Here is a 14,161-nt window from a genome sequence, read left to right as displayed (position 1 = left end):
TGTTATTTAGTGAAGAAAAGACAGACATCTGATATGTTACCGTGCATCACCGTAAACAAAGCATATGACTCCATCTTTACAAGAGATGTAAAACAATGACTATGTATAATCTGTGATCAAATTTGCAGGATGTGAGTTTGTACGTGCATTCGTTGATCGTGAATTTATATGCCTGATAGAAGCGAGTAACTAACCTTAAGGTACGAAGGTAGTCTTAGAGACAGTTTGTTGCAAGTTGTTCAAGAAATATATCTTAAGACTCGAATCATCACATTTCCTGAATCTCATTTATAGTTTCAAGTAAAGATGTCGTGAAAGTAGTGACTATTTCATTGTCATTAACACTGATTTCACATTTGAGTGATACGTTGCTATAATCTAGACTACTTTCTAATACGCAAAATACTGTCGCAATAAAATCTACCCATTGTCTGTTTTTAAATATGCAATGTATATTATGCCATTCACTATTAGAAGAATAACATAGCAACGAAAGCAATAGGGCGTAAATAAGCAATAATACATTTCATGTTGCAACATTACGTTTACTGTATCTGCAAGGAGGTCGATACGTGCATTCGTGTTACAGGTCTTTACGAAAATAACTAAGGCGTTCATTACATATGCACTTCACACCGTAAAATACATGATACATCTGAAAGTACGCTTACTGCTTGGAATGTTGTGTGTCGCGGTGTACTTTAAACATTATCACAGCGAGAGTCTTAGAATAGTTCGCCAAGTATAGTACCAAGCTGTGGTCTAATCGATTATTCTCTAGTTCGCGCGTCGGTATCACACACTCTATGGGGCGTATTGTTCCGACCGTCGGCGAACGACGCACTTAATAGCGCCCTTTTAGCTTAATTTTGGTCACATTGTACTCGTTTGCATTCCAGTAACTATGAATGATGAAGCCCATCAAATAGTTTCGCAGTTCTCAGCTACCGCCGCCAAAGCGTACTTTTAGAACTATTCCTTCCCCTTTTCAGTGCGTAAAGATGAAGGAAGAACAGAGTTATACAGCAACATTGGAGTGAATGAAATATTTACGAATCGTCAAGGATAACGTCTTCTTGGGTGATTTCAATATCAGCAAAGGACGACAGTACTTCACACTAACACTGTAACAGTTATACGTAAGCAATTTAATATTGGACTATGGTGACTTGGCAGTACAGGGTATCACGAAACAATGTGAGGTCTCGCGGCTGTGTACATGTCATCACACCTTGACAACTGCCTTGCCCAGGTTTTCTCCCTTGAGCATACCGATGAAAGCCTTTGGCATATTTTCAAACCCTTGTGTGACCGTCTCTTTGTACTTCAGCTTTCCCTCTTTAATCCACTGCATGTTCTGCTTAATGCCCTCATCCCAGCGATCCAGCCAGCGGTTGACCAAAAAGCCTTCCATCTTGAGCTCGTTGAACACCATCGCCGGCTGCAGGATGGGTGCAGAGGGGATCTTGGTGTCATTGTAGCTGGAGATGGATCCACAGACCGAAATTCGGCCTCCGGTTCGCATCTTGTAGATGATGGCGCTGCTCTGTTGACCGCCCACATTGTCGAAGTATATGTCCACCCCATCAGGTGCGACTTCCTTCAGCGCTTTTCCAACGTCTACCGTCTTGTAGTTGAATGCGTGGTCGAAACCCAGTTCATCTCTCAACCAGTTTACCTGCAACCAAAGGAGAAAGGTTACATGACAATTAAATGTGAGGCTGACAGCTAAGTTCAGAATCATGGTTTGTCATAGAAGCAGAATTCTTATCGATCCAATTCTCTGTACAGTTTTGTGATATTTACCTACATCTACAGGGTGAACCAGAACGCTGGCAAACTTTCGCGGATGGTAGTATGGGCCAAAACAAGAAAAAAAATATTCAGCAAATGTGGGCCATAAGGTGCATACCTAAAGAGCTATGAACACTTTTTCACCTTCGCTGTTGTGAAACACTTCTACTGAACAATTGCTTATATCTCTTAAAGGTATGAATTTTAGAGCCCATTTTTACCAGACATTTTTCTCTTGTTTGGGTCTGTACGACCACCCCTGCAAGTTCTGGTTCACTATGTATACTTCGGGTACTTTTGGTATCATTATCCCCACTATCCCCCCGCCCCTCCTCCCCCCCCCCATTCCCAGCCCATTGTTCCATTCGTGAATGGTATGTGCGCTAGTTAGTATCTTGTTCACGGATCATTTGCACGATAAATCGAATGATATGGAATGAGTTATTTTACATTCACATCACAAATTAATATGTAAATATGGCTACACGCAGAACACTTATAAGTTTTCCGTTTTTATAATAACAACAATGATAACAATAATAATTATTACTATTATAAAATATACAGATGTGAGTTAGTGACTTCCACTCAACACCGTTTGGACTTCACAATAATAAAAATTCTTCTGCTGATAGAAGGAGCTATCAAGGAGGAACTTTTTCAAATGTTTTTCATATTTTACTTTGCTGTCTGACAGACATTTTATATCACTGGGTATATGAGCAAACGATTTAGTTAAAGCATTTCCCAACCTTCTTGTGCTAAAGAGAACCTTAATGTAGAGTAACGTACGTTATTTTTCCTTGAGGTATTGTAATTATGTAAATCATTGTTCCTTTTGAACTATAGTGGATTATTTACAAGGAGACTTCATGAGGGAATAAATATCATGTGAAGCAATAGTAAGAATGCCCCACTCAGTAAACAGATGTCTTCAAGCTGATCGTGGATGAGCACCACATATTACTTTTTCAGCACATTTTTCTGTAATGAACACTTTCTTTGTTAAAGACGCATTACCCCACGATATTATTCCACATGACATTATTGAATGAAAATATGCAAAATATGTCCACTTACTTATTTGTCTGTACCCAATATTTGCACTGATTCTATGTGCAAATTAGGCTGAAGTGAGTTTTTTTTAGGAGTTCCAAAATGGACTTTTTCTAATTTAAATTCTGTTCAATATGGACAGCAAAGAATTTTGAAGTTTCTATCCTATTTATTATTTCCTCAGCACGCGTTACACTTATCAGTGGTGCAGTACTGCAAGATATGCAGAGCTTAATACGTTTTGTCTTTTTAAAATTGAGAGTGAGACTGTTTGCAAGAAACCAGTCTATGACGCTGTTAAAAGCATTGTTTAGCATTTCTTCTGTTCAGGTTAGTACGCTTGGATCGATTACAATAGCAGTGTCATTCGCAAAAAGATCTCAGTTTGCTTGTGGGGATATTAGACAGAAGATCTTATAAATTATACATATATGTATAGGGTGGTTGGCGAAGATATGCAAATATTTTACAGTGTTATTCTACAAGTAAAACTAAAGCAAAAAGTTCATATAAACATAGATCTGCAAATTTTTAGTTACGGCGTTGCGACTAATAAGATTTTGCCTGAAATTTAGCAACTTCGCTAATATGAAGCCATCACAAAACTGTACGAGGTTAAAGTAAAGAATGATTTCCATTTATTTTGTTGTTATTGATCAGATGAATCTAATAAGACATGTCCCAGACTCGTATCTGCAGTTGTTTTCCAGAACATCCAGAGAAGCAAAGGAGTAATTTGGTAAAATTTTTAATTTATTAAGTACTTGGTTTTTTAAATTCCAGACAATTGCACAAAGTTTTCAACAGAATTTGTAGGGAATTTAATTTTGGAAAAATGATGGTAATAACGTCAACTGAAACTGTATGAATGTGTCAGATAATATGCTTTTATTAATACCATAGCACACGTGAATTCATGTTGAACCGGAAGAAACAAAGCTCAGTGTTAAGGAACTGGTACAGTGGACATACAATTTCACAATACATTCACAATAAATGTTCAAAAATGTCTCCTCGAGTACAATGCATTTACCTGCACGTGTATGGACAGACTGTGTTGCTCGTTTCAGTTTCATGGGGTTGTTCTCAATTTCGTCTATTGCATTCATAATACGACCAATAATGCCTCACGTATTGACTTTGTCCTTATAAACTATGTCTTTCATCCATCCCCAAACACAAAAATCATGGCTTCATATTAGCGAAGTTGCTAAATTTCAGGCAAAATTTTTTATCAGCCGTAACTCTGTAACTAAACATTTGCGGACCTATGTTTATATGAACTTTTTTCTTTAGTTTTACTTGTAGAATAACAGAGGAGAATATCTGCATATATTCGTGAATCACCCTGTATATGAGGAACAATGGCGGACCTGAGACCAGCCCGCCGTGGTGGCCGAGCGGTTCTAGGCGCTTCAGTCCGGAACCACGCGTCTGCTACGGTCGCAGGTTCGAATCCTGCCTCGGGCATGGATGTGTGTGATGTCCTTACGTTAGTTAGGTTTGAGTAGTTCTACGTTTAGGGGACTGATAATCTCACATGTTAAGTCCCATAGTGCTCCGAGCCATTTTGACCTGAGACTGAGCCTTGGGGAACTCCGTACGTGATTCTGCCCGGCCACGCGAATCTCCCATGATTAGACTGGTTGAATTTCTAAGTGCAAGAACGCCTATAGGCAAACTTTCCTAAGCGCTGTAACTTTTCATATATTCTCGTCGAGATCGTCTTGTAGGACGTATGTAGGTGAAAGTAATAGGTAATTTTTGAGAACATTTCTCTTGAAGAGCAGCGGTTTTTTTTATCACTTGGAAATGAACATAAACGGTGTCGACCGCAAGAAACTTCTATATTTTATACAAGGCTACCGGTTTCGGTCTATTTTAGACCATCTTCAGACCTCATACAATGATGGTAGGCAGTGACGGTGAACGGAGCAGGCGTTTCGACTCCTGGTATGAGATCTGAAGGCAAACACTGGTAACGTAAAAAATGATTTTGCGCTCAAGACTGTTTATATTCATTTTAAAACGAAAACAATACGTTTGCCGAGTCTTATTACATAACACGCTCTCAGAATTTCAACAGTAGACCTTCCTGTGATGCAGAACGCCTCTCTTGTAGTGTCTGCCACTGCAATTTGTTGAGGATCCCCGTAAACATTAGATCAGCGAATGACAAGCATTCGCTTCGTTGGCCGTGATTTACTTAGTGTGTACGGGCGGCAAATCGCAGCCAACGCTTGTGGTGGGGTTCGGTTGCTGAAAGTACTGCCGGCGGTAACATCAAAGCGTCGGCGGTGGTTCAGCGTTGGAACCCCTCTCCTACTGTGGACGCCGGCTCGAATGTTGTTTGGCTGAGTAGCGATTTGCTGTGTCTTTTGAAGAGGAGCGTATTTATTGCGTTTAAAAATACTGTAGTATGGAGTGGAATGCAAAACGAGCATTAAAGCTGATAGAGCCTTATCTTAGATTGAGCGTTAATATTTCTGCTGCAGGTACAGCTCTGCTAAAAAGAGGAGCTATCCTTGGAAATTCAGTAACAGTTCAAAATTTTGTACCTTCCACATTCCAGTTCAGCTGTAGACTCAACATTAATTTTGTCTCACCACGCTGCTCCCTGCTTTTAAAAAATGATATCGTCCATCAGCATCGTTTGTTCTCCTATTTCTTTTTCGGATTGTCAGATTGTTGCAGTAAAGTAAATGCCGCACATGCGACGACTGCTAAAACCTCTTCTTCCCTCATAATTTCGGCCGGTGAAATAATAAATAAATCACCACTTTGTAATACACTACTGGCCATTAAAATTGCTACACCACGAAGATGGCGTGCTACATACGCGAAATTTAACCGACAGGAGGAAGATGTTGTTTATGCAAATGATTAGCTTTTAAGAGCATTCACACACGGTTGGCGCCGGTAGCGACACCTACAACGTGCTGACATTTGGAAAGTTTCCATCCGATTTCTCATACACAAACAGCAGTTGACCGGCGTTGCCTGGTGAAACGTTGTTGTGATGGCTCGTGTACAAAGGAGAAATGCGTACCATCACGTTTCCAACTTTGATAAAGGTCGGATTGTAGCCTATCGCGATTGCGGTTTATCGTATCGCGACATTGCTGCTCGCGTTGGTCGAGATCCAATGACTGTTAGCAGAATATGGAATCGGTGGGTTCAGGAGGGTAATACGGAACGCCATGCTGGATCCTAACAGCCTCGTATCACTATCAGTCTTGATGACAGGCATCTTATCCGCATGGCTGCAACGGATCGTGCCGCCACGTCTTGATCCCTGAGTCAACAGATGGGGACGTTTGCAAGACAACAACCATCTGCAAAAACAATTCGACGACGTTTGCAGTAGCATGGACTATCAGCTCGGAGACCACGGCTGCGGTTACCCTTGATGCTGCATCACAGACAGGAGCGCCTGCGATGGTGTACTCAACGACGAACGTGGGTGCACGAATGGCAAAACGTCATTTTTTTTGGATGAATCCAGGTTCTGTTTACAGCATCATGATGGTCGCATCCGTGTTTGGCGACATCGCGGTGAACGCACTTTGGAAGCGTGAATTCGTCATCGCCATAATGGCGTATCACCCGGCGTGATGGTATGGGGTGCCATTGGTTGCACGTCTCGGTCACCTCTTGTTCGCATTGACGGCACTTTGAACAGTGGACGTTACATTTCAGATGTGTTACAACCCGTGGCTCTACTCTTAATTCAATCCTTGCGAAACCCTACATTTCAGCAGGATAATGCACGACCGCATGTTGCAGGTCCTGTGAATATAGAAAATGTTCGACTGGCCAGCACATTCTCCAGATTTCGCACCAATTGAAAACGTCTGGTCAACGGTGGCCGAGCAACTGGCTCGTCACAGTCACTAATCTTGAAGAAACGGGGGTATCGTGTTGAAGCTGCATGGGCAGCTGTACCTGTACTCACCATCCAAGCTCTGTTTGACTCAATGCCCAGGCGTATCAAGGCCGTTATTACGGCCAGAGGTGGCTGTTCTGGGTACTGATTTCTCAGGATCTATGCACCCAAACTGCGTGAAAATGTAATCAGAAGCCAGTTCTAGTATAATATATTTGTCCAGTGTATACCCGTTTATCATCTGCATTTCTTCTTGGTGTAGCAATTTTAATGGCCAGTAGTGTAATAACAGTATAGGAGCAATTCCTTTGCCCCAACCCCTTGGTTTGGTGTCGATGAGGGTTACTTATAAATTTAAGATAAAACCACCAAAAAAGGAACTGCAGATCTGTAAGCCTCGTCAGCCAATGACCACAAAACAAGTTATGGATCTGGAATTCTGCATTATTAGTGGGAGCTTGCATTAATGGCACTTCGTGTAAAATATAGGTAGATGTCAGCAGCACACCTTGGAGTCAGAGCCGGCGAACCCAATGACCTTGCAGCCCTTGATGCGAGCGATCTGCCCCACGATGGAGCCGACGGCCCCCGCTGCGCCGCTGACCACAGCCACCTCCCCAGGCCTGGGATGGCAGATCTCGAGCAGCCCGAAGTAGGCTGTGTTGCCAGGCATGCCCAGCACACCCAGTGCCAGTGACAGTGGCAGGTCGCCCAGCTCCGGGACCAGCATTGGTGCCCACATATCCCGGTTGGCCCTCGTCTCTGCGACTGTACGGTCACGCCAGCCCCAGTAGCCCACCACGTATCTACCCACTGGGAACTCTGGGGCACGGCTCTCCACGATGAGCGCCACCTGTAATGATACAAAAAGGCTACAGCTACAATAGTCAGTAGAAATAACTGTTAGAAACAAAATTTTAGTGTAACTCACCAAGACAGAAGATCCAACATATAAATTCCTAATTTTAGTAAATGTACTTTCATTGTTGGTTAATTATACAATTTTAATTTGAGGATGATAATGATGAGAGTGGTGATAATGATGATGATGATGATGATGATGATGATGATAACATTGTTGGTAATGATGGCAGCTGTGGTAGTGGTGATGGTGGTAACAGTGATAGTGGAGGTGGCATTAATGGTGGTGGTGGTAACAGTGGTGGTACCGGTTGTGGTAATGGTGGAGATGGTAGCTATGGTGGTGGTGGTAGTAACAGTGGTTGTTGCAGTTGTGGGACTGGCGGGGGTGGCTGTGGTGGTGGTGGTGGTGGCAGCAATGACAATGGTGGTGGCAGAGGTGATAGTTGCAGTGAAAGGGTGGTAATGGTAATGATGGTGTTAATGATGGGGGTTCAGTGGTGGTGATGATGGTCATGTCAGTGGCAGTGACAATGGTGGTATCAGTGGTGATGGTGGTTGTGCATTGGTGGTCATACTGGTGATGTGATGGTGACAGTGCTGGCAATGATTATGGTGGTATTGGTGGTAACAATACAGCATTTAGTGCTCCCACATCTGGCCATTTGAGGGCACTTAATACACAAAGGAACATTGTCAAACATGATCTGGTGATCCAGGTCTTATGGTGTGGGGAGACATGATGTTGCATGGGTGTACTCACCACAGTACACGGATCAGCATTATTGTGCCTCTGTTCTCTTCCGCATGTGTATCATTTCAAGGGAGCGTTTGCCGCTTACTTCAGTTTAGGGATGGCAATGTGCGACAGCATCCAAGAGCGCATGTGGAGAGCTCTCGGAACGACAGGATATTTGGCAAATCGACTGGCCGCCCGTTACTCTGATTTAAATCCCATTGAGGAAATGTGGGACATGTTGCAGAGATGTATTGCAGCACATCCAGATGTATCAACGACAATCCAGCAGTTGTCTTATCAACCTTGTGGCCAGCATTGGGGCACAATGCAGAGCATGCATTAATGTCCGTGGTGATCACACTCCCTATCAAGAACCATGTCCCACTCTTTGTAATGTCCAGAGGAGACTCATGAATCATGTATCTTCAGCGTAATTATTTTCTTCGTCTAGAAGTGTCATTTGTCTCGCTGCATAGCTCTTTCAGTTACCTTCTGTACTATAATGTAGCAGTTCTTTCTGTGCATTGTCCAAGTTGCATCGAAATATGTTACTTGGCAACGTCACATGTTGCGAAAATTACTTTCCTCGTCAAATTTTGCATACCAGTGAGTTATCCCAAGGCTTTTTCTCCTGAGATACAGGTACACTGCTTGAAATAATATGGTATGTAAGTGGTGACGTAAAGTGCTGCATATTCTTTGGCCCAGTGCGTGCATGTATCAATTGGGCCCATGACAATAACGCAGGAGTAGGGACTAACAGAGTTGTTGTAGCAACTGCTACAAACATAATTTGATGAATTTGTTTCCTCGGCCGACTGTGACGTCATTACGGTGTGTCTCAGAGTCAGGTGCATCGTAAAGTGTATGTGTAACGTATATGAGTCAGACGAAATACCCTCGAGAAGAATATAATAATTCCAATTCCAAAGACGGCATGAACCGACAGGTGCGAGTACTACCGAACGACCGGTTTAATAAGTCATGATTGCGGAATACTAACACGAATTATTTACAAGTGAACGGAAAAACTTGTAGAAGCCAGTTTCGGGGAAGATCAGTTTGAGTACAGGAGAAAAGTAGAAGCACACGAGGCAATACTGACCCAGCCAGTAATCTCAGAAGATACATCGAAGAAAGGCAAACCGCCATTAAGCACTTGTAGAGTTATAGAAAGCTTTTTACAAAACAGACTGAACGACTTCTTTGTAGTGTTGAGGGTATCAGGGCTAAAATACTGGGAGCGAAAGGCTATTTACAACTTGTACAGAAATCAGACTGCAGTTATAAGGATTAAAGGACATGAAAGGGAAGCCATAGGTTAGAGGAGAGTCAGACAGGACTGTCGCCTATCCTCGATGTTATTCAGTCTGTACATTGAGCAAGTAGTAAAGGAAACAAAAGGAAAATCTTAAGTAGGAATTAAAGTTTAAGGAGGGTTGCCGATGACATTGCGATTCAGTTGGAGACAATAACAGACTTGGAAGAGCAGTTGAATGGACTGGATAGTTGATGAAAAGCTCTCGAGTTTCCAGCCAAATCTGTTTGAATTCCTAAGGGACTAAACTTCTGAGGTCATCGGTCCCCAGACTTACACACTACTTAAACTAACTTAGACTAATTTATGCTAAGGACAACACACACATCCATGCCCGAAGGAGGACTCGAACCTCCGGTGGAAGGGGCCGCGCGATTCGTGACAAGGCGCCTTTAACCACGCGGCCACTCCGCGCGGCAGTTTACAGCCAGGTGGCAGTTTTAAAGTATCGGTTTCGAAGATTGTCACACTCCACATCTTCTGGCGAAGTGATTGGTTCGTGTCGTGAGAAGAGGGTGTAAGATGAAAACAAGAGAAATGGAATGTAGTCGATTAAATAAGGTGATTCTGAGGTAGTTAGATTAGGAAATGAGACATTAGAAGAAAGAGATGAGATTTGCTGCTTGGACTACAAAATAACTGATGGCTGAAGAAGAGAGGATATAAAATGTAGATTGACAATAGCAAGAAAAGCATTTCTAAAAAAGAAGAACATTTTCATATATAATATAAATTTAAGTGTTAGGAAGTCTTTTCTGAAGATAATTGTGTGGAAGTGATACGTGAAAGAGGAAACGGTTCAGAAAAGACGCGAATAGAAGCTTTTGAAATATAATGCTGAAGACTGGATGGGTAGATTCTATAATTAATGAGGTGGTACTGAATCGAAATCACGAGGAATGAAAATGATGGTATAACCTGACTGATGCTGCTACGGTCGCAAGTTCGAATCCTGCCTCGAGCATGGATGTGTGTGATGTCCTTAGGTTAGCTAGGTTTCAGTAGTACTAAGTCTAGGGGACTGATGACCTCAGATGTTAAGTCCCATAGTGCTTAGAGCCATTTGAATCATTTTGAACACAAAAATCACTAGAACAAGACCAGTTGGCTTGTTATTCAACATTACGTAAACAATATTTTTTAAAAGTGTTTTCGCTTCGTTCAACCTCATATTTATTATCTCCTGTACTCTGCATGTCTTTCTTCCGCGGCAACAACGGATGTTAAGACTACGAAGTTCTTCAGGAACTTTGCTGCAGTCATAACTCATTACTGTCTTGTATCCATTGCTCTAGTTAAACGTTTTCGTACAATAGATGACCGTTGGCTGTATTAGTGCAATTCTTAGTCTGCCAGAGCGAGTAAAAGAGCAGATCGACTCGGACTCATGTTTTCCTTTGTTGTTGTCTTCAGTCTGAAGTCTGGTTTGAAGCAACTCTTCTCGCTAGTCTTTGTTGTACAAATTCCATATGTGCATAGCTGTATCATTCTACACCAATTTGAACCTTTCTACTACAGTCAAAACACTTCTCGACATCACCACATTGATTATTCCTTGATGCCTTGGTATGTGTCTTATCAACCAAACCCTTCGTTCAGTCAAACTGTGCAATAATTTTTCTTTCTCTCCAGTTTGATTCGGTATTTCCTCATTAGTTATTCCATATATATATCCAGTCATCATCAATCTTCTGTGGCACCACATTTTGTAGGTAACAAATACTAATATTGGCCAGAAACTTAGGCTTCCCGATGTTTCTTAACTCAAAACAGAAAAAACCAAAATTCACATTCCGTGTGACAAGTCTTTGTAATTTCTAACCATTTTCAATATTGTCATGTCATTCCATTTCTAAATTTCCATTGTTATCGAAGAGGAGCTGCATTTGCACAACTGGCACAATGGCTTAAGATTTCTTTTTGCTGTTTTGCTGTTAATTATAATCTATTGCAGATCCCTCGAACCAAAAACAGCGTCAAGTAATTGAAAGAAAGCACAAGGCACACCCGTTTACAGGGCAAGTAGTAGAAGTGATCCACAAAACTACCGTCCAATATCCTAGTCGTCTATTTGTAGCAGAATCTTCTGTGGCACCACATTTTGTAGGTAACAAATACTAATATTGGCCAGAAAAATAGGTTTCCCGATTTTTCTTAACTCAAAACAGAAAAAAACCTCAGTACCACATCTATGCTTGTTATCGTAATTACTATCGTAGGTGCCAATAAACGAAATTTCTGACGGGGTTGAGGATGTCTTGGTAGGGGGGACGCAGCAAGTTATCTTGGATGGATAGCCATGGACAGATGTGGAAGTAACTTCGTGTGTACCCCAGGGAAGTGTGTTGGGACCCTTGCTGTTCACGTTATATATTAATGATCTTGCGGACAATGTTAATAGTAGTCTCAGACTTTTTGCAGGTGATGCAGTTACCTATGATGAACTACAGTGTGAAAGAAGCTGCATAAATAGTTAGTCAGATCTTGATAAGATTTCAAAACAGCGCAAATAATGGCATCTTGCTTCAAATGTTCAGAAATGTAAAACTGTGCACTTCATAAAACGAAAAAACGTACTATCCTGTGACTACAATATCAAAGAGTCAAACTGGGAATCGGTTAGCTCATAGAAATAGCTGGGTGTACCATTTCGTAGGGACATGAAATGAACTATACCTTAGGCTCAGAACTGGGTTAAGTAGGCAACTGACTGCGGTTTATTGGTAGGATGCTAGTGAAATGCGAGCAGTCTACAAAGCAGATTGCTTATAAATCACTCGCATGACCTATCCGAGAATATTGGTTCAAATGGCTCTGAGCACTATGGGACTTAACTTCTGAGGTCATCAGTCCCCTAGAACTTAGAACTACTTAAACCTAACTAACCTAAAGACATGACACACATCCATGCCCGAGGCAGGATTCGAACCTGCGACCGTAGCAGTCGCGCGGTTCCAGACTGTAGCGTCTAGCCGAGAATATTGCTAAGGTGTGTGGGACCTGTACCAGATATGACGAGCAGGGGATATTGAACGTGTATAGAGGTGATCAGCACGAGTAGTTACAGATTTGTTTAACCCGCGGAAGAGTATCACAGAGATGCTGACGGAACTGATCTGACGAGACTCTTGAAGGAAACGTAAACTATCCTGAGAAAGCCTACTCTCAAAAGTTTGAAGAACCGGTTTTAATGATTACTCTAAGAATACAGTAAAACCCTTTACGTATCGCTCCCATAGGGTTCGTGAGGAAAAAATGAGATTAATTACAGCATTTAAAGAATCATTCTTCCTGCGCTCCACACGTGAACGGAACGGGGAGAAACCCTAACAACTTGTACAATGGGACGTACCCTCTGGCGTGCGCTTCAAAGTGATTTTAAAAGTATAGATGTAGCTGTAGATGTTTTCAAAGCGACGACCACGGCGAGCGATCAATACCTGGATGGCTCCTTTGAAAACGAAACTGCGGGTTTCGTAGCTCAATCCAAGCTTGTGCTCCGTTTCTTAAAGACCTCGTCGACGGGAGCTCAAACCATGATTTTGCCACCATCTAACGCCGGAAATGCATATCCTCCTATTTCCATCTATTGCACTATAAATTGGTTTTCCTTATTTTTGTCACCTGAATATATGACATTTCTGTGTCTTTACATATTGTAATTGTTTTACTATATATACTATATGCATTTATGTCGAGGTATAATTGGTTTGTTTCGTAAATATTATTTGTATTTTTACGCTGGGTCTTGCCTAAGGAAAACTGCTATCGAACGATTACATCGATAGGTCGTGTGAAGAATCAAAGTGTGTAGGATCTTTGGGAGTGTGAACTCTGTCGCGTGGAGCGCGGGCAGAGAGGGGGTCTGGCTGAGGTAGCGAGTGGAGCAGGTGTGTTGTGTGACGCTCCCGCGAGTTGCCGCGCTTTCGGGGTTTGGCAGTATGTAATTGCGCTCGACTTGCGATGATAGTTTCTGACATGGTGTCGCGGACGGGAAGCATTAGCTAGCGCACATCAAGAGCCCGTTTCGTCTGGTGACCGTGTCGAGAAGAAGGCGCGCCAACATCCAGCTTCTGCATCAGCGACGGCCGACAATGACTGACTGTCGCCACCTCCTCGATCGACGGCTTCAAACCTTCAATCAACCAACAAGGAAGACTGGAAGCACGTAAGGTTTTAGAGCTGTATGGCAGACCTTAGCTTTTCAAACTTTTAAAATTGTTGCATCACAAAATTACAGCAACTTAGCATGAACCTTTGTTGCTCATTGTCCCAATTGCTTTGCCAAGCAGGGTCCCTTCCTTTTCCGAAATGAGCCCGAGTGTCGTTGAAATTCAAACGCCAGCATCATTCAATTTCGCTGCTTTAATTTCAAAGTTCAGTTAAAGTATTCATAGCTGGCTACAATATTTAGATTACACAAGCACGAATTAAGAGTGCGAGTTTTGTTACCGTATTTTAGCTTACCTGTGACTGCAGCTCAGCTTGGTACGTACTAAATTTTACT

At 42.2% G+C, this 14,161-nt stretch overlaps 1 protein-coding gene across 1 annotated transcript in view; it reads right to left on the bottom strand.

Annotated features, from left to right (window-relative positions):
• Positions 1 to 524: 524 nt before the first annotated feature.
• The window catches only part of LOC126093395 (prostaglandin reductase 1-like), a 30,664-nt gene continuing 17,027 nt past the window's right edge, over positions 525 to 14,161 (bottom strand). Inside the window, exons 2-3 of the mRNA XM_049908717.1 lie at positions 7,245 to 7,589; positions 525 to 1,678 (exon numbers count right to left, since the gene is read on the bottom strand). Coding sequence (XP_049764674.1) covers positions 1,226 to 1,678; positions 7,245 to 7,589 — 798 coding nt within the window. The 3' untranslated portion in view covers positions 525 to 1,225. The remainder of the gene's footprint in view (positions 1,679 to 7,244; positions 7,590 to 14,161) is intronic.

This window comes from Schistocerca cancellata, chromosome 1 (genome assembly GCF_023864275.1).
Source record: "Schistocerca cancellata isolate TAMUIC-IGC-003103 chromosome 1, iqSchCanc2.1, whole genome shotgun sequence".
NCBI lineage: Eukaryota > Metazoa > Arthropoda > Insecta > Orthoptera > Acrididae > Schistocerca > Schistocerca cancellata.
Note: the sequence above shows the minus strand (reverse complement) of the source record. Positions and strands in the feature narration are given on the sequence as shown.